Source organism: Carassius gibelio, chromosome A19 (assembly GCF_023724105.1).
Source record: "Carassius gibelio isolate Cgi1373 ecotype wild population from Czech Republic chromosome A19, carGib1.2-hapl.c, whole genome shotgun sequence".
In the NCBI taxonomy this organism is placed as follows: domain Eukaryota; kingdom Metazoa; phylum Chordata; class Actinopteri; order Cypriniformes; family Cyprinidae; genus Carassius; species Carassius gibelio.
In genome coordinates, this window is record NC_068389.1 from 28,818,525 (window position 1) to 28,843,675 (window position 25,151).

General features: G+C 35.5%; 2 protein-coding genes across 2 annotated transcripts in view; both read left to right on the forward strand.

The window, feature by feature from the left end:
• LOC127935292 (uncharacterized) overlaps positions 1 to 21,101 on the forward strand; it is a 61,712-nt gene extending 40,611 nt beyond the window's left edge. The window contains exons 4-5 of the mRNA XM_052533028.1: positions 20,503 to 20,547; positions 20,642 to 21,101. Coding sequence (XP_052388988.1) covers positions 20,503 to 20,547; positions 20,642 to 20,787 — 191 coding nt within the window. The 3' untranslated portion in view covers positions 20,788 to 21,101. The remainder of the gene's footprint in view (positions 1 to 20,502; positions 20,548 to 20,641) is intronic.
• The window catches only part of LOC127935119 (uncharacterized), a 45,436-nt gene continuing 38,462 nt past the window's right edge, over positions 18,178 to 25,151 (forward strand). The window contains exon 1 of the mRNA XM_052532730.1: positions 18,178 to 18,194. The gene's annotated coding sequence lies outside the window, so the exon portion shown is untranslated. The remainder of the gene's footprint in view (positions 18,195 to 25,151) is intronic.

Below are 25,151 nucleotides of genomic sequence, written 5' to 3' on the forward strand. Positions count from 1 at the left end.
CGTTTTAGATGGTAAAGAGCGGCGCAATAGACGGCGTTTATGGACGTTAAAAACGCCGTAATTGACGGCGTTTTGGGTGCTGAAGAGCGGCGAAATGGACGGCGTTTATGGACGTTAATACGCCGTAATTGACGGCGTTTTAGATGGTAAAGAGCGGCGCAATAGACGGCGTTTATGGACGTTAATACGCCGTAATTGACGGCGTTTTAGGTGGTAAAGAGCGGCGCAATGGACGGCGTTTATGGACGTTAATACGCCGTAATTGACGGCGTTTTAGGTGGTGAAGAGCGGCGCAATGGACGGCGTTTTAAGGAGTTTTTGGTCGGTTAGTGATAAAATGTCAGGCATTTTAAAGATAGGCCTTTGGTAAACCTATATTACAGATTGTAGACTTTTTTTTTCTTCAAAGAACACATTTCGACCATGGCCAATAATTGTATTAATAACTCTACATCTCATAAACACTTTAAAAGAGACAGACATTTGTGAAAGATAAAGGCATATATATATTCGGTTTTAGAGGGATGAACACTGTTAAATTATGCCATATTTATTGCATTAAAAGGTGTTCATATTTAAAGGTGGGGTGGATAATTTTATCAGTTGATTATTATTCATGCAACAATACATATTGCTGTTATAGTTTCAGTTAAACATTGCTATATGACCACTTTATGCTCTTATATATGTCTTTAGAATGATTTTGTTAAAATGTAACTATTGGGATATACTGAATGAAATAGCATATGGTAGGTGTTTGCATCGCCTAAATCATTTCCAGTGTTGGGAGTAACGCATTACAAAAGTAATGGATTACAGCAACATGTTACTTTTTGCTGTAACGCAGTAGTGTAAGGCATTCCTATTAAATTTTCAGTAATATTTTACTCGGTACATGTTCAGTAACGTTTGCGTTACAATGTAGGCCTACTTTTAGCCCGAAATGTAATTGTTCAAAGAAAAGAAAAGAAAAAAAAGAAAAAAACAGCAAGACCGCAAGACATTAACGAATAAAAATGAATCAAATAAGTTATATTTTCTGTTCGTGCTCAGTCAATAGCTGCTTGTGGTGTTTGTTTTGCATTTAAATAATTTCTGCGTTTTATTTCTCTCTGACTCCTAGTATAGTTTCAGTTCAAACCGTTAGAAGGGCTGCGTGTGAGGCTGACAGAGACCGTTTGACAGACGTGTTTGAGATGTGCTGTTTTCCTTAATTCATAGCTTACATTGCACAGGTATATTCTCCATCTGTAAATGTTAAAAAAGCAATGGAAATATTTCCATTTTGCTGTCAGAAGTGCATGAGCTTTTGCTTTAGCGATTCTCGGCTAGTCGGGCGCCGCCACGCGCATGCGCGCCAAACAGACTGCGCTCAGTGCAATTATTCTAATGTATACATTTTGCAGAAATATTTATAGTTGGACATTAAATGTGGCATGTAGAATTATAAACCAATAAGTAAGTGTATTTGTATGATAGCACTATATATATATATATATATATATATATATATATATATATATATATATATATAGCAGATATTTAACAAATATATTCAATTTATACAAATTAAATATATTTGTTTTTGATTGTTTCATTTAAGTAGACCACTGAAGCGGTCTATAGGCCTGTTTTACCAAAACTATATAACGTTTTGTGGAAGTAGGCTACACAAAATGAAGCAGACATTTATATTTCTATCCTCTGTTATAGTTATCACAATGCAAGGGATAGCGCCATCGCTGCCGACCCGAGAAGTGCAGTGTTGCGCTTTGTATGAGAAAGGCTAGCCTATATTTGCAAGAGTCTGCAGCAGCAGCCAAACATAAGACCAACTCTTCTCTTAAGATCAACTCTTATCCTGCATAATGGGAAAGACATAGACTTGAAAAGGTTCCTTTTAGGGCCGCCCACGCACAATAGCTTTTTTATTATTATTTTACTCATAGATAAAAATAAAAAAAAATATGACTAGCTTGATTTTCGTTTATCCGTTTCTCGGACAAAACAAAATAATAATAATAATAGACTAATAATAATAGTAATACAAACCGCGTTGTCATTTCTCTTTATTTCTTTTTGTTCTTATTTCGATTTGGTGTTACTACAAATTTGAGTCAATCAAACAAATAAATATTCCAAGGCCAGAGCCGGTTTAAAATAACTGTTTATTTTGATCTGATCATCTTAAACGAGTCAGATTCTCTGGATTATTGGGTAGGCGAGCATATATATTGTAGACAGACTGATTAATCCTAATAAATATGCCGCTACAATAAGAACCATGACATTAAAATGCATTTAAATCCGTGTATGCCTATGATCCCTCCTGCAGTAGGCTAACAGCGTGCAGATCCTCATATTGTACTCAAGGCATACTGCAAGCAAGCCTATACCTAAACGAGCAAAACAAGCGCTTTAACATGGGAAGTCAAATTTAATGAACAATAAAAACCGACGCCACTGCTTAGTTCAACTGATTCGCAAAGGCTGTTGAATAATCAAATGTCCTGTTCTTCCTGTTATTTGCAGAAAGGGCAGTTTCTCCAAAACGTAAAATAAATTCTAATACACAACAAACGAAGAAGAGTGAAAAGCATATCGGAGCTCAGACTCGAACTCCTGTCACATAAAAGCACTGCATGGTCGTAAGGGACATAGACCACAGTACTACAGAAGCAGACATTGTTCTTCATATAATCACTATATTTGACACACCCCTCACACAAAATGATGATAAAACTGTAACATTTGTGTAAATGTGAAAAAGAAGACGAAAACACACGTTTACCCAGTGAACAAGTTAAAACATCACATTATGAAAGTCCAAATATTGGCCACATAACATTAAAAAAAACATCATCCTCGAAGTCGATCGCAATTCGCATCGACATTCTACTGTTCATGTCTGACTGGCTACTGCATCTAAGGGGCTGGACTGCGCATAAAAGGAGGGGCTGATTTTAATATTACAGAAAACGCCGTTTTTTACGCCGTTTTTGTCAAACTGAGCGCCGTAAATAACGGCGTATTATGGATGGCCAAACGGCGAAATTAACGGCGTTTTGGATTTGCCGGTTCTGCTGTGAAAACGCCGTGATTTACGCCGTCTATACTACAAAACGCCGTATTTTACGGCGTCTTTTTGTCTTAAACGCCGTGAAATACGGCGTTTTCTCTACACCAGGCGTCTGGTTGAGGACGAATTGTGAACCAAACGGCTTTCCATAGATATATACGCCGTCTCAATATACGCCGCCTCACAAGACGCCTGATATATACGCCGTCTCAATATACGCCGCCTCACAAGACGCCTGATATATACGCCGTCTCAATATACGCCGCCTCACAAGACGCCTGATATATACATCGTCTCAGTATACTTCGCTTTACACGAAATGTAAGGTTTGCATTACAGTAGATGCATTTGTAACAGGTTGTTTTTAAGATATTTCCCAAAACGTGGTAACAGTGCATAATAATAACTGCATAAAGTCTATTTTATGTTTGATAAATTATGTTTATCTGTTAAGTTGGTGTTGAAGTGAAGTACAAGCACATTAATGTTCAGTTTGCTTGGATGCTACAAACAGTAGGGAAAAACTGAGAGGAAATGCATGATTTCTGCTTGAATTACATTTCTTTCTTGTTTCCTTGTGATCTTGACATAGAAGAGTGTAATTTTAACAGAAATAAAGTTGTATTTATAATAGATATTCATTAGACATTCGATCTTTAACATTAAATGGCATCGAGAACAAAGTCGTTCTAAGCAAACATGCTTAATTTTATTAATTTATCATATTTGGGACGCTAAGGCAGTGATATTAATGTTGTCCACTAGATGACGCCATGGGATTGATTTTAACCCAAATATAAGAAGTTTTTATTCTTATGAATTGAAAAAAAAAACGCGAATGATTTACTTAATTTGGATAACTATGGTAAACTGACAGTATAGTTTATAATTACAGTACATAGAATGCTTTGAAATTTATATTTATCATTATTATTTTTAACTTTTATAGACCTCAAGACATAAAACATCTCGATAGGATTAAATAGAAACCCATATTTAATATTTATTTGATTGACAAAACTGCAAACAAAATTTTCAATGTTTTCACTGACTAAATAAACAGTAATCTGTAAATATAAGATAAATGGGACAGAAACACGTTTCACACTGTGTCACGTCAACTTTCCTTTTAATTTCAGTGTTCAATTGTTTGTAAATCGAGGATAATAATTGTTTCTTCTTCAGCTGCTCATCAGTCTGTGGTCATCATTGCCTGAATGTCCTTTTCATGATCGGTCACACATGTTCAATATTCAGACAGATCTGGACTGAACATTCACTCTGTCTACCGTGCTTCTGTAGCACATGCAGAATGAGAGCTGGAATTGTCTTGGTCTAATAACCATGGACTTCTCATGAAAGATGTAATCTTGATGGCAGTATGCATCTCTGTACAATGCCAATATAAAGCCTCCATGTCTGTGTACCCTCACACATTCCAGTTACCCATACCTGATAAACCCCCATCCAATGAGAAATGTTAGCTTTTTGCATCTATCACTGGTAAAAGTCTGGAAGACCCCATTTGTCTTTAATTTTTATATCTCCCTTATCTTACACACTCAGTTCAGTTCACGGAGCTCTCTTTTACCAAGCTAATGAACTGAATCGGGAGTGTTAAATAAGAGAGACATGCAAAATGTGCATAGCAGAGGGTCCACATGACCAGGACTAAGAACCAGGCCTAGGGATAACCAATGAATGGAGTGCACCTGGCATGCAGAATTAGCTCCAACCCTAGTCAAACACACCTGCATTTGCCAAACAATTAATACAATTTTTTAAGCACATCAATATACATAGTAACACAATTTATCTCTGAAGCACAGAACTTAAAAAAAAAAAGAATAGACAAATAGTAGCCTATTATGATATAAAGTAAACTACAATATATAATTAGCAAACACATTCTTGTTATTTTGTAAATGTATGCAGACAGCACAATGGTTCTTAAGAACATTCCTGGAGGACCCCCATCACTGCACAATATGCATGTCTCCTTAATTAAACACACCTGATTCAGGTCACCTGTTCATTAATACAGACTGACTGACTTGAAATGGATGTGTCAGACAAAGGATATTGTAGCCTACTCTGTGTGACAAAATGATGACTCTTACATCCAGGTACGTTTACAATAGGTGTTTTCATAAAGTGGTATTACATTTAAAAATATTTTGATACATTCATTTTTATCAGATAAGCGGATGTGTTCTGACAGAAATATTTTCAAAGTGTAGTTCGCTGGTAAAGTGTTTAACCCTCAATCTTTCCTGGGTGTCAATATGACCCCAATCGACTTTTCATTAGTTAAAAAAAGGGTTCCCTTCATCTCAGAGGAATACAATTTTGTGACTTTTCTTACATTATTTATCTATCTATCTATCTATCTATGTAGCTATACATACACAAAAAACTGGCCTTGATTCGGTTGTTCTGAAGGTGTGTAAAAAAAAATAATAAAAAAATTAATCAATCTTGTCTTTGGAAAATGAATGGGAAATTCAACAATTTATTTATTTATTTTTTTTCATCAAAAAACACTTACACACACTCGGACAGAGACACATGTGCACACATGCTCTCTCCCTCTCTCACACTCACTCACTCACACACACACACACACACACACAAAGACACTTACACTCACACAGAGACCCAGGCACACTTGCCCTCTCTTCCTCTTTCTCTCACTCACACTTTCTCTACAACCTTCTCTCTCTCTCTCTTACACGCACAGACACTTACACTCACACAGAGACCCACGCACTCTCTCTTGCCCTCTCTCACTCCCTCTCTCTCACTCTCTATCTCTCACACAAACACACACCCACAGAGAGAGAGAGAGAGACCGAGAGACACAGGCACAAATGCTTTCTCTCCCTTTCTAACTCTCACTCACTCAAAAAATGTGTATGGAATAATTATTTTATGTGTTTTACACCATGTATTTCACAAATTTTTTTGTAGTTTGTTATTGCTTTTATGTTCAGTGTTCAGAATGTGATTGTAGAAAAAAATATTTGTTGTAGGCCTGTACATTTACACCTGTTTATTTCTGGATATTGCTGTTGCTTATTTACACTTTTTTTACATTTTAAAGTTATTTTTTTTATTGTATTTTGTATACATTTGAATCATTCAAAGGTTCAATAATATGCAAGTACAGTCTGACTCAAAATTTTGTCCTTTAGGTGTGACCTAGGTGGAATTTATGAGCAGTTGGCCTCATCCAGTAAAATGAATGGCTTTCAATTGCCCTTTGCTTGTCAAAACAAGTGTCAAAACACTGGCATTCCTTCATGACCCAGTAAACGGTGTGAAGAGAGTTTTTCCAGAGGCAAATACGTGTGGACTAATTCTGAGGCTCCCAGTACACGCCACGTATGATAGCTTCAGCAGCCACATGATTTTGGGCATTGTACAGTCCCCACATTTTGGTCTAGCCTGAAGTTTTTTTTTATTTTGGTTGTTCATGTTGAAATATTAGGATGTTTTTGATGACAATGCCTTTTTTATATATATATATATATATATATATATATATAAGGCTTGTTCTGTTTTTTTATATATATATATATATATATAAAAGGCATTGTCATCAAAAGGCTTGTTCTGTTTTTTATACATATATATATATATATATATATATATATATACTTGTTCTTTTTTTTTTTTTCTGTTGAATTCGAAATGTTTGACGTTGTCTTTTAAGTCTTCAAATTAAATGTTTGATACCAATCAAAATGTACTCTGAATTTTATTCACATTTTTAGATTAGTATTGTAATAACCCAAAACTTCAAATGCGTTTGTCATTAATGAATTTAAGACACAGAAAACTTCTCACAACATACAATAACACAGCAATGCTGATTTATCATTACTAATTGTACTTTTATTTCTGAAAATGAGCAAGCAGTACAAACAGTGGCTTGAAATAATGTCAATTGCAAAAAGACGGAAAAAAAATGTAACTGGAAAAGGGATGCCATAAAACTGAAAAATTAGTTGTATATTAAATGTTAAATTTTAGTGAAATCATTGTTTATCCTACAGGCCAAAAGTTACATATTTAAGGGACATGCTAAATATTTGCGTCTCCATACATTATTCTAAAAAAAAGTTTGATCAACATGAAGATCCCCATTCCTTTAAGACTTTGAGACTTTAGATTTTTAATTTTAAAAATCCTTTAAGATTTTTTTTTTTATCCTCCAATGTGTGGATATTTCTTGTCGAAGTGAATTTCTCGCTATATCAGCATAGTTTGTGGCTAAACATTTTGTAAAGCCTGCATTTTTCTGAATTGTACCTATATGTTTCCAATAATATTCATTGTTTCACTGTTATGTGGAACACATCTCTTGCAGCTCAGTCAACAAACTCATCTGCAAAGTTCATCTGTTGACTTAAAATGTTGAAAACATTCATATATATGAAATATATATATATATATATATATATATATATATATATATATATATAAAACGCCAACACAAGATTACATCCAATATAGATCTAAATATGCAAACTTGCTCAATCACTTAGGCTGCTGGCGCCCTCTATAGGCATTTACATTACATATTGTACATACGTTTATTGTTTAGATGAACATTCCTTTATGTTTTTTAACAGTGTTCAGTGAAACCATATGATTACTCGCTTTTAATGTTTTATTTAAACCAATTATTGCCTCATCGTTACAGATATTTTAAGTCTACTTTTAAAGATTTACAGTTTAAGCAAATATTTCAAGTCTTTTCTGTATTACAAAAAAAAAAAAAAAATCATCAGTAGATTGCTCATTTAACAAAATAATCGTTAGTGACAGCCCAATTTAAAGTGTTTCAAAATGCACCTGAATTTTTAATACACTTCTTTAACAATTTTATTAAAATACCTTTTCATTACCTTCTATTGACCAAAATTATTTAGCTCAATGGTTGATATGCACATTTTATGGTCGACATGACTCTGAAAACAGGACAAACTGAGAACCGTAACAGAGTGTTAAGTAAAATTATTAACATAACCAATATATCAAAAGTAAAACCTCAGAATGGCACAAATCAGAATAATGTTTAATAATTAATGTGTGTGAATTTATGTTGATGTTATTGTGAAAATACAACTAATTTTCAGCTCTGTTGATGGTGTATAATTTGTAGTAAAATAATGTAAAACCAAAAAATTATTTAATTTAACTCTATTTGAGGTATTTTGTGTCACAGTCAGTTGAGGCGGTTTACTTATCACGCGTCTGTTGAGGTGACGTCAGTTGAGGCGGCGTACTGATCACGCGTCTGTTGAGGCGGCGTACTTGTCACGCGTCTGTTGAGGCGACGTACTCTTATGACACGCAAAAGTACACGACTGTCGACTTCGGCAGGTAATCCTGTCACATTCCACCCGCCATAAACACGTTTTCTGCAGTTTTTCCGCAGTTTTGCACAAACGCCTTACTACAGTCGCTCCGTCCTCCGTTTCTCTAGCCGCTCTGTGTCTGCGCTCGCTGCGGCTGCCTCATCCCCCTGCCTCTCAAACTTGACACCGGCTTTGAGTGTGACCAGCTGATGATTGGCTGTTCTGCCTTAAGTCCCGCCTCTCTTGGGGTGTTATTGGTCAGCTCGTGCGGAGGAGGCGGGAACTTACACGGGAAGAGTTCTGTTATCGTTTTTGTTGACATGTCCAGTGTTTTCGGTATTATATTTCGTTTTTTAGAAACGAAATGCTAATTGCTATTATTGGGATATTGTTCAGCAGCTAGCTTAATTCGGTTATGTAATGTTATGTGGCCATGCAATGTATAACATAACTGTGATGATGAAGGCAGGGAATTGACGAGGAGGACAAACTGTCATTAAGCAGTGTATTTATGGCTTCATTTCCAGTGCAACTGATTTTGATATTTTGCATGTTTGTTGATTAGCTGTATACTTTTGTGGATACTTACCTGTTGTGTTTGATTGTAGCGTTACCTGTTGAGAATAAAGTGAGAAATGATGACATTGTTTGCGTACCTGTTGAAGAACTATGAAAGAAAAGTGTATTTTAATGTTTAAAAACAGTAAATTGTTACATTATTTATACCACCAGAGAAAAAGTTTTGTGTGGGCGTTTTTTTTCTCCCCTTTCCTGATTTTTTTTTTAAATGTAGGATACATTTTTTTTCCCGGTTTTCGGCAAGATGGCGAACTGAGCACACATATTTTGTTGTGACTCTGATCATTAGTCCCAAATTTTTGCATTGAATGTCCTTCAGGTTTCGTTTATTTAGTTGATTCGGCTGCATGTGTAATTAAGGTGCATAACTGTATACTGTTGGGTGGTTTTTTAGGACTCTTTAAACAAAAAATATGCCGAAACCGAAGACAGCTGCAGCAGGTGATGATTCTTTGGGTGCACACACATTAATGTCTCATGACTACGCTGTCCCTGCTAGTGAAGAGATGATGGAAACTCAATCAGTGAGTATAAGGAGACCTCTGGAATCTACACCTACTAAAATTCCAGTACCTCAAAAAAAAGTAAAAGGGGATGGTCAGCCTGAGGTTTCCAATGCCGCCATTCTTGATGCCATAAATAATCTGACAGCCATGATGGAGGGTTTCGGGACGCAACTAAAGCAGAATACGGTAATGATTGCTGAACTGGCAAAAGGTGTTGAATTTAATGCAAAGGAGATCAAAGACTGCAAATCTGCGTTGAGTAACCTTGGAAAAGAAGTGTCTAAGATGGCAAAGGATAATGCGGCGCTTAAGGAGCGGGTTCAGGATCTGGAGCGTTACAAGTGACGCTGGAATCTCAAGCTTCGCGGTTTAAAAGAGAAAACAGAAGAAAGAACACGGGACGAGGTACTTGGTATCATGGCGAAGATCAAGCCACAGTGGTCCACAAAATTGGAAAGTATGGTGGATTCGGTACATTGCGTGGGAAAGTTGGATATGGGGCGAAACCGACAGGTGGTTATCCAATTCACAATGAGGCACTACAGAGATGAGTTCTGGCGTCTTACGAAGAATTCCTCAGTTTGTAAAGATCTGAGCATCAGTTTCGCCGAGCACATCCTTCCAGTCGACAGGGAGGCAAGAGCACTACTGTGGCTGCAGATAAAGCAGGCAAGAGAAGCAGGTCACCGAGCTTATTTTAGAGGTCCATATGGCTACATCGATGGCAAAAGAATCTCTACTACTTAAGATTTTCGCGGCAGTCCTATGTCTTTAATAAGGAACTTAAGAAGGACTCTATAATGTCTGTTTAAGGGACGTTAAGCATTTCTTTCACAGCAAAGTTAATTCGTTCCTATTTACTTTATTCTTGTTCAAATGTTCTCTTTAAAATCAGATTTCTGTTTTTCTTCTTTCAACGTTGGGGTCTTCGAGATAGCGTGAAACGCAAAGCTCTTTTCTTATTCTGTAAAGGTAAAAAGGCACACTGTTATATGTTGCAAGAAACTCACTCAAGTGTTTTAGATGAGAAATTTTGGACTAATCAGTGGGGGGACAAAATTTTATTTGGTCATGGAACTAATCGTTCAGCGGGAGTTGCCATTTTGTTTTATAATTGCCCCGGAAAAGTAATTGTATATAAATCCAGTGACAATGGTCACTGGCTCATTTTTGTGCTTTCCATTGATGACATGTTTATTATAGGGAACATATATGGTTACAATAATACTAATCAAAACAGGGAAATGCTATCAGAAGTTTCTGAAGTTATAATGGGCCTGAAACTTGCATATTCCACAGACAATATTATATTAGGAGGGGATTTTAACATGGTGCAGGATGACTGGTTGGACCGTTTTCCATCTAAATTTAATAGCCATCACTATAATCCTATTTTATGTAATTTTTGTAATTCTTTTGACCTGTTTGATCCATGGAGAGATTTGAATCCCAATTTATGTCAGTATTCTTGGTTAAAACCAGATGGGTCAAGCAAATCAAGATTGGACTTCTGGATTATCTCATTCCACATTAAGGAACATATTTTAGATTGTTTCATATCCCCCGCACCAATTTCTGATCATTGCATGATTGGTTTAAATTTAAAGTCTCTGACTGCACGGCGTCGTAATAAGGGATATTGGAAATTTAACGCCAATCTTCTTAATTCGGAGGCCTTTTGTCAAGGAGTTAAAAATATTGTTACAGAAGTGACTGAAGATTCTTAATTCTCCTCAAATATTAATAAATGGGAATATTTGAAATTTAGAGTTCCTAGTTATTCCATTTCCTTTGGTAAACAGCTAAAAAAATCGACCCATTTAGAAGAAGTTAATCTTATTAGAGAGATAAGTGAATGTTGCAGTAATAGTCAGTCTACTGATTCAGATAGAACAAAGCTTTTATTCTTACAATCCAAACTTGATACTATCTATGTTGAAAAGGCGAAAGGTGCTTATATTTGTTCAAGGGCCAAATGGTTAGAAGAGGGGGAGAGAAATTCAGCGTACTTCTGCAGATTGGAAAAGAGCAGGCAGGAGAAAAATAATATACGATCCTTAATTATCGATGGCAATGAATCTTCGAACGCTCATGATATTGCACAAAAAATATTTTCCTTTTATAGTAACTTATATAAATCGAAATTTTCTCAAATTAATGCAGATGCTTTTTTTGAGAGTATTAAGCCATTTATTCCACAAATCAGTTTGGAGTTTAAAGAGATTTGTGATGCAAAAATCTTGTTACAGGAGTTGGAGAATGCTTTGCAATCTTTACCCTCTGACAAATCTCCTGGCTCCGATGGTTTAACGGCCAACTTTTACAAATTTTTTTGGGATTCTATAAAATGTATTTTATTCAAGGGTTTAACAGAGGTTACTGAATGTCTTTCACTTTCCCATACTATGAAGCAAGGGGTTATAATTCTCATTCCTAAACCAGGCAAAGATCCTAAATTTTTAGATAATTTGCGGCCCATTACATTATTAAATAATGATTATAAATTGTTAGCACACATTTATTCTAATTGTTTGAAAACCGGATTATCTCAGATTATAAGTAATACGCAGTCAGGGTTTATGAGGGGTAGATCGATTCATAATGATTTACGTTTGGTCCTTGATTTGATTGATTATAAAGACAAGATTAACGACGACGGTATCATGTTTTTTCTTGATTTCTACAAAGCGTTCGACACGGCCGAACACCCTTTTATCTTTGCAGCTTTAGAATTGTATGGGTTTGGGAAACAATTTAGAAGTATAATTGGTAGTTTATATCGGGATACAAATTGTTCTGTTTCATTGACTGAAGGGAGCACTCCACGCTTTAATATAAGCCGAGGTATTAAACAAGGCTGTCCAATTTCGCCTTTACTTTTTATTTTGGCTGCTGAAATCCAACTCTTTGACATTGAGCATTTGAAGGTTTTTGATGATTCCATAGTGATCAGTCAATTAGCTGATGACACAGTCTTATTTCTAAAGAATTCTGATCAGGTTCCAAAAACTCTCAAAGTTATTAATAATTGTTCTAATGCCTCAGGCTTATGTCTTAATCTAAGTAAATGTGAAATATTGACATTGACAGAATCTCAGCTCACACAAATTTGCAATGTACCAGTTAAATCTAGGATCAAATATCTTGGTATTCTAATTACCAAAGATAAAGAACTACGTGAATCACTTAATATATCTAATATAATTGATGAATGTAAGGCCAGATTGGATAGATGGATGCAGAGAGATATTTCTATATTTGGAAGAATTTTATTGACAAAAGTGGAATCTCTATCTAGATGTATTTACCCTGCAGGATCCCTTCCCATTTCTAATAAGAAAATTAAGTTAATTAATCAAATGAATTTTAATTACATTTGGAAGAGGAAAGCTCATTATGTTAAAAAAGGGACACTAGTGAAGGATTACAAAGAAGGGGTATTGCAGGCCATAGACTTTGACTGTATGAATAGAACTTTCAAGATAAACTGGCTCAAAAATTTTCTAACAAATAATGACAGTTTCTGGTTCTGCGCCCCTAGAAATATCTTTGAAAGTGTTGGTGGAATAGAATTCTTATTACGATGTGATTTTTCAATACCAAAACTTCATCTCAAATTATCAGAATATCACAAACAGGTTCTTTTATATTGGAAGATGCATAATTCACCTATTTGGAATAATAGGTACATTTTATTTAGGAATAAGTCGCTTTTTATAAGTGATTGGTGGAAAAGAGGTGTCTGGTCTGTTGTTCACCTGCTAGGGAAAGATGGTTATTTTTTGGATCAAAGTACTTTCTATAGTATACATTGTGATTACAAGCAATATAACAGAGTATTGAACTGTATTCCAAAGGCCTTTGTATTGTTGGTAAGTAACACATTGGCTAAAGCTCTTCATTTACCTTCTTTGATAATAAATGGGCAAGATTTCATTAGTAACCGCCTGCCAAATAAGTTAATAAGGACTTTATTGACCCAAGATAAATTTCCAAATCAAGCTAGTCGAAATAATGTTAATAATCTTTTTCCCAAGAGCTCTATTTTTAAATTAAGAACCATGTATATCTCCTTCCCTATACCCCCCAAAGCCAAGGAAGTACACTTTAAATTTTTTGATGATGTCTACCCATCTTTAGAGTTTCTTAGATATAGATTCAATATTGATCACAATAATTGTACCTTTTGTGATGTTGATATTGAAACAACTGTACATTTATTCTTTGACTGTTCATTCAGTAGAGCCTTTTGGTCTGATACATTCGAGTGGCTTAAAGTTTCAATCAAACTGTCTTCTCAGTTTTCTAAAAATGACATAATTTTTGGTTTAATAATTGAAGATGTACATACTCATGTCGTTCTGAATAATATTCTCATTTTGGGCAAATTTTATATTCATAAATGTAAGTGCCTTAAAACAAAGCCATTGTTTTCTGTTTTTCAAAAGGAATTTTGGATGTACTGTAAATCTGTGAGACATGTAAAATCTAAACCAGGAAGAAGACTGTTTGGTTTATTGCAGAAAGTTAATCTATTAGAAGACCCTATTATATAATTCCTTTTTTTTTTTTTTTTCATGTTTTATTATTATTCTGTTTTCTTATTTCTTCATCTTTTGTTTTGGTGCTCTGTTCTTGTGAATCTCATTACTATCTTGTATTGCCTTATTGTATATCTGTTTTTTGCAACAACAAAAAAAAATAATAATAATAATAATTTCCCAGCCAAACGCTGCGAGCCGGAAATCCGGCACGGTGCCGGAGAACTTTAAGTCTTGCATTTTGTACCCAGGTACAACTTGCGCACAGGCGCAGAAAACAAGCTCTGCTCAAATAAATCACCTGCCTCTTTATTTAAAGCAATGTTTGAATGCAAAATAGACTGAGTTTAACAGATTACATTTACGTCTGTTTGATTGTTTTTATAACAATATTCACATAAATCATAACTTGATTTTTGCAAGAATTGTAAACCGATGCTCTACGGTTAACAGTGATTTTTGATGTTTCCTGCTTCTGTTGTATTCTGAACCCGTTCTGTATGATGTCAAGAAATTCTCCCAGCATACTGTATATTACAAAGGCAGAGAGGAAAAAAATTGTTATTATACTACAGTTCCTAAACATTTTTATATTTTTCTTTACCACAGAAGCCCTGTCCCGAGACGCTCTCGAGTTACGTTGAGACTGATGATTCCCCAATCTTCCACAATGGACTTCACATAGGATGAACTGTTTCCAGTTTCAGCAAAAAAGCAAGAATTTATGAATGGATGACTGCACCTTAGCACTCTTCACTCCCACTGCATGCCTCACCTGGGCCACAGAGAAAACAATGTTGCTGCCTGTACATGGCACAATTAACCTCTAACCTTACAGCTGAATCAATGCAGTAACACTGTTAACTACAAATGATATTTTACCAAATGTTCAGACTGAATATACAGAGGAGAACTGGTCCCCAGTGTTTTTGGTTAGTTTGGTTACTCCAAAGGTTTTTTTTACTCCAGTATCGACATCTTACAGATTTTTCTTTATTAACCACTGTTGCCTTTGTCTTGCTTTCTGTATGTATGACGACTAATGCATTTAGAACCAACTATTAAAACAGTCAGGGTGTTTTTGACCATATAGACACAACAGTATGTCTTTCTGTAAAGATTCTTTGAAAATGTTATGCATTTTGAAAAATGTATAAATGTCTTACATTGATAGTGTGCATATTGCTTGAACATTTATATGTAAAAAAAAATGTGTAAAATTATATTATAATTGCAAGTTATAATTATATAGCAATTATTGCTATCTATATAAACTATCTAGCTGTATTTTTAGTTACTTTCAGTGCACAAACAACCATTATTCACTTACTATACTAAATGGTATATTATTATTATTATTATTACTCTTTATTTCAGACTCATGGTCCATATGAAAAGAAGAAAGAATGAAGAGGAAAATACACAGAGAGAATTTAAAAGACATACAAGCTTGCATTCCAATGCTTCCGCAAACTGGAAAAATACCTTGTATCACTATATAAATATAATAGGCATACTGACATACTTCATGTAAAATTAATATGACATTCGTTTTACATAAAATAATAATATATCTGTATATAATACAACAATAACACGGTTCTGCAAAAGCAATTGCGATATTATATGATTTAGATTAACAATATAAATTCACACACACATCGAGTAGCTGTATGCTATACTGATAGGAGAGTAACAAAAACAAAAACGAGAAATGTTTGATTTCACAACCTAAAGCGCGTCGGCTATATACTAGCCTATGAAACATGTAGTTTAAAGTACATAAATGGTCATTATAGCAAAGTTCAAACGACAAAAATAAAAACGCGATTTAGCAGGAATTGTAATCAGGCGCTAAAAAATAATACCCATTAAATGTTCGTTGAGCCAATGGGATCACTCGGGTCCTAAGCGGACTCGATTTCTCGGGCGGACTCGATTTCTCATGACACCGGAAACCGTAGTAAAACGTTGTTGTTTCCCTAAATTCATTTTTAATTCAATTGGAGGACTCAACTTCGTGTTGAAGTGTGACTATAACCCTGATAAATTGCCTGTAAAATTAGCTAATTTCCACAAGCAAGCTCTGCTGTCATGGAAACTGGTGTACAAACATAATTTCTCACCTACAAATTATTACATTTGGAATAACAGGAGTATTCAGTATAAAAACAGATCTTTGTACAACAAAAACTGGATTAATAATGGTATTGTTTTGGTTTCACAACTTATGAATTCGGATGGTCAATTGTTATTGTTTGAAGAATTTATTTCTAAATTTGATATTGCAGTTACACCAAAAGAATATGACATTGTTTTTGCTGCTATTCCAAGGAATGTTTTGCAGCTTTTGATTGGATCCAGAACAGAGCTTTTTGTGACAGCTCCTGTTAACAAAATTTTTCTGGGAAGTGTAGATGTTACAAGAAACAAATGTTCGAGTAATTACATTAGAAACCTTTTGGTTAATGTTATGGTTCCTCCTGCTAAAAAATTTTGGACATCTCTTTATAAGGATATTAATTGGAAAGAAATGTGGTTGATGAGTAATAAATTCTGTCTAAACAATAAAATAAAAGAAGTATCTTTCAGAATTATACATAGAATATATCCGGCAAAAAAGACGTTAGAAAGATTTAAGATTGATATTGAGTATTCATGTACTTTCTGTGGCTCAAATGAAGAAACTATTGAGCATCTGTTTTATCATTGTGTGTTTACTAAAATGTTCTGGATGGATGTACAAAATTTTATTGAAAGGAAAACAGGACAGTCATTATATTTGCAGGAGAAGGACGTTCTTCTTTACTTTGAGGTCATTAATTTGGAAAAGGACTTGATTTTTTTTGTACAACTTGTTTTATTTTTAGGAAAATTTCACATTCATAAAAGAAAATGGACTGACAGCAAGCCATTATTTCACCTATTTCTACAAGAGCTATCTCATTACAGCACCACCATCAATGATCTTAAACAATCAAAGGCTTTAAAAACAAATTCTATTCTAGAAAAATTTCTATGCAACTAATGTTTATTCTGTATACTCTTTGTAACCTTATTTATTTTAATGTTTGTACCCCTGGCAAACAGTTTTGTTCTGTACATATTTGTTAATAAAAAAAAAAAAAAAAAAAAAAGTAAAACGTTGTTGTGCACCGTTTTGAACTTGAATATGCCCCAGGTCTGTCGGCTACAGTCCATCCATCTGATTGGACGCTTAGGGCGTGTCGATGACAAGCCCCGGTCTGTCGGCTACAGCCCATCCATCTGATTGGACGCTTAGGGCGTGTCGATGACAAGCCCCGGTCTGTCGGCTACAGTCCATCCATCTGATTGGACGCTTAGGGCGTGTCGATGACAAGCCCCGGTCTGTCGGCTACAGTCCATCCATCTGATTGGTCTGTCGGCTACAGTCCATCCATCTGATTGGACGCTTAGGGCGTGTCGATGACAAGCCTCGGTCTGTCGGCTACAGCCCATCCATCTGATTGGCCGCTTAGGGCGTGTCGATGACAAGCCCCGGTCTGTCGGCTACAGCCCATCCATCTGATTGGACGCTTAGGGCGTGTCGATGACAAGCCCCGGTCTGTCGGCTACAGTCCATCCATCTGATTGGACGCTTAGGGCGTGTCGATGACAAGCCTCGGTCTGTCGGCTACAGTCCATCCATCTGATTGGACGCTTAGGGCGTGTCGATGACAAGCCTCGGTCTGTCGGCTACAGTCCATCCATCTGATTGGACGCTTAGGGCGTGTCGATGACAAGCCTCGGTCTGTCGGCTACAGCCCATCCATCTGATTGGCCGCTTAGGGCGTGTCGATGACAAGCCCCGGTCTGTCGGCTACAGTCCATCCATCTGATTGGACGCTTAGGGCGTGTCGATGACAAGCCCCGGTCTGTCGGCTAATGCGTTTAGTCCACAAACCCCACCTCCTGTTGAGTTAGTTCCACATGTTTTATCTGCTGAGTTCTGTAGAAAACTATTTACCCTGCGTAATCTAACACTCAAATGACAATCACGTAAAACGTGTACTTGTGTTTCTACATCAGTCTCGTCTGTGGTATAGATGTGATTTCAATGTTTGGATGCCTGAAACTAAAATACATGCAGAACATTTATCATGTAAGTGTACTTTTTTAAGTTTTCTTATATGGAGCCAACTTTTGTGTTTTGTGTTATACCAGTATTTTATTTGTTTGTGTAAAATTAAACCTAGTGAAGGATTGTGTGTCTCTGCTGTTTCAACATTACTGTAGATACGATGATGATTATGATTATAATTTTACAGTGGGATTATTAATATAAATGTTAAGTAGTTCTACCATGATTACTCGGATCGGTGAAGTAAAAATAACTTCTAAAAGCTCTTGCTTGTGTTTTGGGACTTTTAGTTTGACTGAATCTCGATCATTCTCAATCTGAGGATTACACTTTAGTAATGTAGAAAATGTATTATTTAAAAAAATAAGTCACGAGAATGATGAATGTTGACACCGTGTCTTCACTCGACGAGACAAATACAACAGAATCTCCTCTGATCTATAAATGTTCTCTATTATATATCAGTGAACAGAACACATTAACATCAGTAATACTGCATACACTGAGATGGGAGACATGACGATTCTCCTTTGACAATCTCACGATTGGGCGGTTTGGTACCTAAGTTTTTATTTCTGTTAAGTGAGGGTTGCCAGATTTTTACAACAAAACCCACCTAATTGCTACTCAAAACTAGACCAATCGCGTTCCAGGGGTCAAAATGCACTTTTTTTTGTGTTCTTGCGAATTAATTAATAAATGTTAATGCGAATCTCCGAGGATAAATATCATGTTATTGGGGTCGCAGCAGCAGAGTTAAAGTAGCTCAATTCCGCTGAATAAACGCGCACCTGGCAACACTGTTCGGCACTCATGTGAAGTCACGTTACTGTGTAAGTGACACCGAGTGGTATTGCAGTCCCAAATCACAATATTAGAGAAGGGTTTCCCCCAGGCCCTGTTTCACTCATACTGTATTTTAAATGAAAACTTACCACTGACAGAAACAGTTGGTTCTCGTGACTTTTACATTGAAATATTTTTTAACAAACACTAGAATTTTGTTATTCTTTTTCCACAAGACACAAGAACATATGTTCATCTGATTTATTTAAAAATCCAGTTTTCTTTGATTTTAACCTAACCTAAACCTACTTTGACATTACCCCAGAGATGTGGCTGAGTTTAACAAGTCAAATGGTCAGGAAGAGCATGAAGACCATCGGTCATTATCTCAGACACCTGGGCTACTTGACCTGATCTTCTTAGAAAGTCTCCATCTTTACCTCAAAATCGAATCCACAATGTACATAATCTTAGTTTTTCATGTGATGCAGCATACATTAAACAGATTCTTAAGTTTGTAACCACACGTCTCATTCCATCATCTCTTGTGTTTCTGATCAGGGTGAATCTGCTGCTGCTGCTGGGTTTGATCACTTACAGCCCTCAGTTTAGTGAGTATTTGTGACTGATGATGGAAATCTACAATCATATTACAGAAATAACACGCACTGCATCACTGCTGTATCTGTGCAGTTCATTCATCATTAATTCACTACAACTGCACTGATATATCTGCTTCAGATTTATACTGTTCTCAACATACTATTGATATTTACTGTCTTTATTTGCAGAAACCTCCTCTATATCTGTGTCAGGAGAAAAGAGAGGAAACATCACACTCAGATGTGAACATGAGGACGATAATATTGTTCAGATTGATTTATTCACTCGGTCAAGAGTCATATCTGTGTGTGAGACTGAAGAATGTAGTGGACGAGTGTTTAAAGAAGGAAACTGTGACGTCGTCATCAAGAATCTGATCTTCAGTGACGCTGGGAAATACTTCTTGGATATCTATTACACTAATGATCAGACAGAGCTGAAGTACCAACCTCATATTCACTGTGAAGACTAAACTGATCAAACATCAGCATCTGCTTCTTTAAATGATTACATCTGGTCACCAATCATAAATCTGTGTTTATGGTCTTGATTGATTGACAGCATTATAATAATGATTAATATCTTTCTGTTTCTCCTCAGATGAGATTTCTGTGAAAACAGGCGAGGAGCTAAAGATGTCTGTTCTGGTGTCTGATGCTGATAAAGTGAAGACAAACTCTAGTGGAGAGTGGAAGGAGGTTTGGACGAGAGATCACGGGGTTCAGAGCGACCGAATGAATGATGATAATGATGGAAACCTGATCATTAGTAACTTTACAGCCAGAGACACAGGAACATACAGAGTTCTGGACACTGAAGGAGAAATCTTGATCACAGTCACAATCACAGGTGAGAGAAACTCAGTGATGTGTAGAAATATTATCTTTAAACAGCAAATTCAGACTAAACTGTGAGACTAACCTTTCAATATTCTGTACAGAATCAAAGGAAACACTGGAGCACACTGATGCCACTAAATGTGACGGTGAGTGAAACAGGAGGCATCGAGAGCTTCACAAATCTGTTAAAGAGTGAATGTCAAACTAAAAGAAGTGCTCTGTCTCTACTTCTCTCTTCAGCTGTCGTCTCTTGGATTGCACTGACTGTGGTTGTGCTTCTGCTGGCTCTGATTCTGACTGCTGTCACGTTACACAAGCGTCTGCTCAGAGGTTATACCTGCGCTGTCTCTCCAGAAGCACTGAGGGCCCATAATGATGTCTGCTGAGGGCCCCATAGACTCTGATTAAACCGGAGAGGTGTGCAGGACATTAGTGACCTCACTGCTGGACACTGAACTCACCAACACTTCAACAGAAACAGCACACACTTCACAACTGCAGAAACGGTTAGAAACAATATGTGTTCAAGAACTGGCTCCAAATATCAGACGTGTGTGAAACTCTCGGACTGGATGAAATCAAAGTCTGAAACTAAAGAAATCATGTGTTCATCACACAGTTCAGGATTTTCTGGTGGATCTGTCAGATCTGAGCAAAGTCTAGCAGCTCACACTGTTTTCAGTGTTTATGAACATTTGAGCTGGAGTCTATGTTTGTTAACTGTATCTGCATTCAGCATTAGACAGTGTGCATGGAAATATGTGTATTTGTACAGTTTTCTATGGTTTATATGTTGCTTTTGTTTGTTTAATAGAGAATGTGCATTATTATTTGTAAATCTGCTTTAAAACCGTATTTATTCTGAAAAAATTACACAAAAAATAAAGCACTTTAAGCCAGTTTTTTGTAGTTCTAGTTTTATTGGTTTATGTTTGTATGAATTAAAGCGGATAGAGCACACATCTTCAGCTCAATCTGTTTTGACAGAATAATCAGCAGAGGACAATAAACACCTCGAGACTCAACCATTTTCTCTCTGAAAGACTCTGAAAGCTCTCAGCTGTGTGTGAATTATACTTTCACTTTCGTTTTTACTTCAGTCTCACTAAACCTGCTGTGGTTATACTACAATCATAATGACTTGCTGCCATCTACTGGAGACCTAAGTGTTATATTTATTTATCTATGACAAGTTTAAAACAGCCAAGGTGCAATCTCGAAAACACACTCTGCTAAATCATATATATATATTTACTTGCATCAAACTTGTGTTTTTTTTTCTTCATAAAAATAGAAAGTGTAATATTCAAATAAATTAGTCCTACGTTATTTTTCATTGCATTTCATTTAGAATCTTCCTTACAAAAGAACAGACATGCACATTATTGCAAAAGATAGTAAATGCAATAACTGTGTGATTTTTTAATAATTTATAATGGTTTTTCTCGCCAATGTGAGCTGTTGACAGAGAATGGCGTTTACAAGCAACAAAACTGTTTGTGGTTAAGGAAGGACTTTTATCGTTTTGGGAACAGTGTTTGAGAGGGCAAAGTGTTTTAGTTTTCATTCAGTCACAGACATTCACGTGTCATTGTTTTTAATAGTAGTATTATAATGAACGATAACATACTGACTGATAAAACTATAACACTGCACTAAAGATCACTCGATGTGCTGTGTGTTTCTGTCTAGTGTCAGTGACGTCACACAGCTTGGTTTCACAGGTCACGTGACAGCCGCAGAACACTTTCATCTTTGAGCTCCAGAAGGAGGCAGCAAACTCCGCTCAGCTTCATTATTTTGCCAAGCTGTAAGAACACTCGTCTCTTTTTGTTTTCTGAACTGCACTACTGAAAACCTCATTAATCCTGAATTTATGTAGTTACCCGCTTCTATATAAAAACATAATACACTTAATCACCCCTTTAAACACTTTCTAAAATCATTGGTAATTGAAATATTACACTGAATTGTCACAAACTAAATTAAGAATTCATTAATTAGATTGACTCCATGCCTGCTTTAAGCAATGCATAGCAAATGATGTTACCATCAAATATGAGAAACGATACGAACGATGACCGATGTAAAAGAATGAAACCTGTTGTCATGCACGTGTTTGACATAGTATTTATTAAAACACTACACACTGCAAAGTTGAACTTTAAATGACATCAATTAATAAATCACAACCAGCTGATCTCAGTTCATTCTCTCTTCCCCTTCTATGAACTTAACACACCAATGTGGTTCATTACGCCAAAAACCAAAAAACTATCCTTGGAACAGAATCCTGTGTGAACACAAGCCCAGAAGATCACCAGGCGTCCTCTTCCCCGAACTCTGGAGGGTTTGACCTGAAAAGGGCTGTGCACTGCAAGCGTTCCCTGATTCTGTTCATCTGAACTCGATCCGTTCTTCCAGTCGAACACAACTTATAGTGTAAAGACAAAATACAGGATAATAATAAAAAAGTTTAACAGCCTCGTACTACAAAATTAAACTGGAGAATGTGCATTAAACAGGGGGAAATCTTACTCTCTAGCCAGGCAAACTGTGCCGCTTTCAGAAAAACTTCATACATAGGTTTATTTATACTTGTATATAAAAGTCATTAAAAATTATATAAACACAGACTAAACTCTATAGATTGTTGTCACAACTGCATACTCATTCTTTTATAATAACACTAATAAAATGTGATTATACAGTATGTGCAGAAGTATTAGGCATGTTAGTATTTTCACACTGAAACATTGTTTTAAGCCAATTATTTATATCTTTTGTTGTAGTGTGTCAGGTTTATATATTAGTTTACATTTCCACACATTCATTTTGCCTTTAATTGTAATAATCCAGTGAGATATTTGTATATATTTGTATGCATGATCCACATGAAGATCTTTTACATTGAATATAAATATTTCTGTCTTATATGGTGAACAAAATCCACATTAGATCGCAAACAGAAGTTATTTAAAACACTCGCTGCTGTCTGAAAATGAATTAAGCTGAAGTGTTTTTAAATGTCTTTGATGCTGATGTTAACTGATAGCTATATATGAAATAATCCACAGTATTGACCAATATAGTACTTGTACATAATCCCAATTTCACATCTGAACAACTATGTAGCTGTAATAACTAAAATACCTCTGCATGTACACACACATGTAATTATTAGTTCTTAATGAATGTCCTGTATGTGACAAATAACCTGCTTTGCTGGACTCTGCCTGAAGACACTTTTGAATGGTGAAGTTCTTCCCCTCAGTGGTTGGTATGAATTTATATTCAATGTAAAAGATATAAAACAGAGTAATCCCAGCCGGCACATGACCGACCTTCAACGTTGAAATATGGTTGAAATAAGGTCAGTTGTGGTTTCAACGTTGAAACAACGTTGATTCAACGTTTAAAGATGAACTGTTGAAAAACTTCCAGCACATGACCAACTTTCAACATTGAAATATGGTTGAAATAAGGTCAGTTGTTTTAATGAAACAACGTTAAAAATGTTTAATGCTAAATGGCAGAAAAAGGTTAACAATCTTTTAAATTATTTATATTAAATTATTTAAATTAATTATTATTTTTATAGCATTTAAAAATATTTTAGTCATGATACCTATTCTAAAATCTAAAGGTATATGTTAAATATTATCATCATTAACAACAATAAAACTATACATTTCGCTGCTTTATCACACTGAAACAACTCCCATTGGTAGTTTTATTTTATTACTTCTATCATGATTGGTTAATCTGGCTGTCATTCAGGAAACTGGACAATGAATCGGTTCGCGCTTTTCTACATTTAAAAATATGACCGTTATTGTCGTCTTTCTGTGAGTGAGGCGGCTAACTGTGAGCTGCTGCTCGTTATAACTGACTGCTCGGTCGGTCCCGAATTATTTCATATTTGCCTGTACATTTTTTATTTATTTTGAGCGAATTTGAGTCGTGACATGTCAATGGAGAACAAAAACTGTGAACACAAGAAGGGTCAGGTGTTCTGCGAGGTCCTGAAAACATCCTGTCAAAATGAGGTAAGAAAATCGCTAACTTTATCTTTATTATCTTTTGAAAATAGTAAAGTATTACCAGAGTTTACAAATGGGTAGTTTAAAAGACATGTAACCTGCAGATAAATAAATACCCGTGTGTCTATTTTTGCATTGCTTTATCACAGCTGATCAAGTTAGGTGCTCACCTAATGTGTTGCTGGTAAGTTATGTGTTAATGTCTGTCTTTTAGAGATTTTCCCATATTTTCCTGATATGAATCCCATGCATTAGGTGTGTTATATATGTTTGTATTCTTATAATAGTTTCAAAGTGTTTTCTGCAACATATAAGTGCAAATGTCGGTATTTAAATAATATAATTTTAATGAATTAATGAAAATGAAAAAAAAAAAAAAGGATTGTTTAAAGCCATGGTTCTCAAAGTGTCAGGCCCCCTCTAGTTGTTATGCAGGTGAATCACTAAATTAAACTAATTAATGTTAATATATTTTAACTTAATCTTTAAAGTTTTTTTTTTTGCACATTTAAGTATGTTACAGTTAAAGTACAGTACAGTTTTGTAACTTTTGTTACATAATTACATTTAAAATTACATTTTAATTTAAACTTTTTTTTTTCATTTACCTGTGTATGTAAGCACAGTTGTAGTGTTAATGTTCAAACTGTATTTACCATGGTAAAGTGTCTGACAACAATTAAGATTCTTATTAGAATAAAACTGCC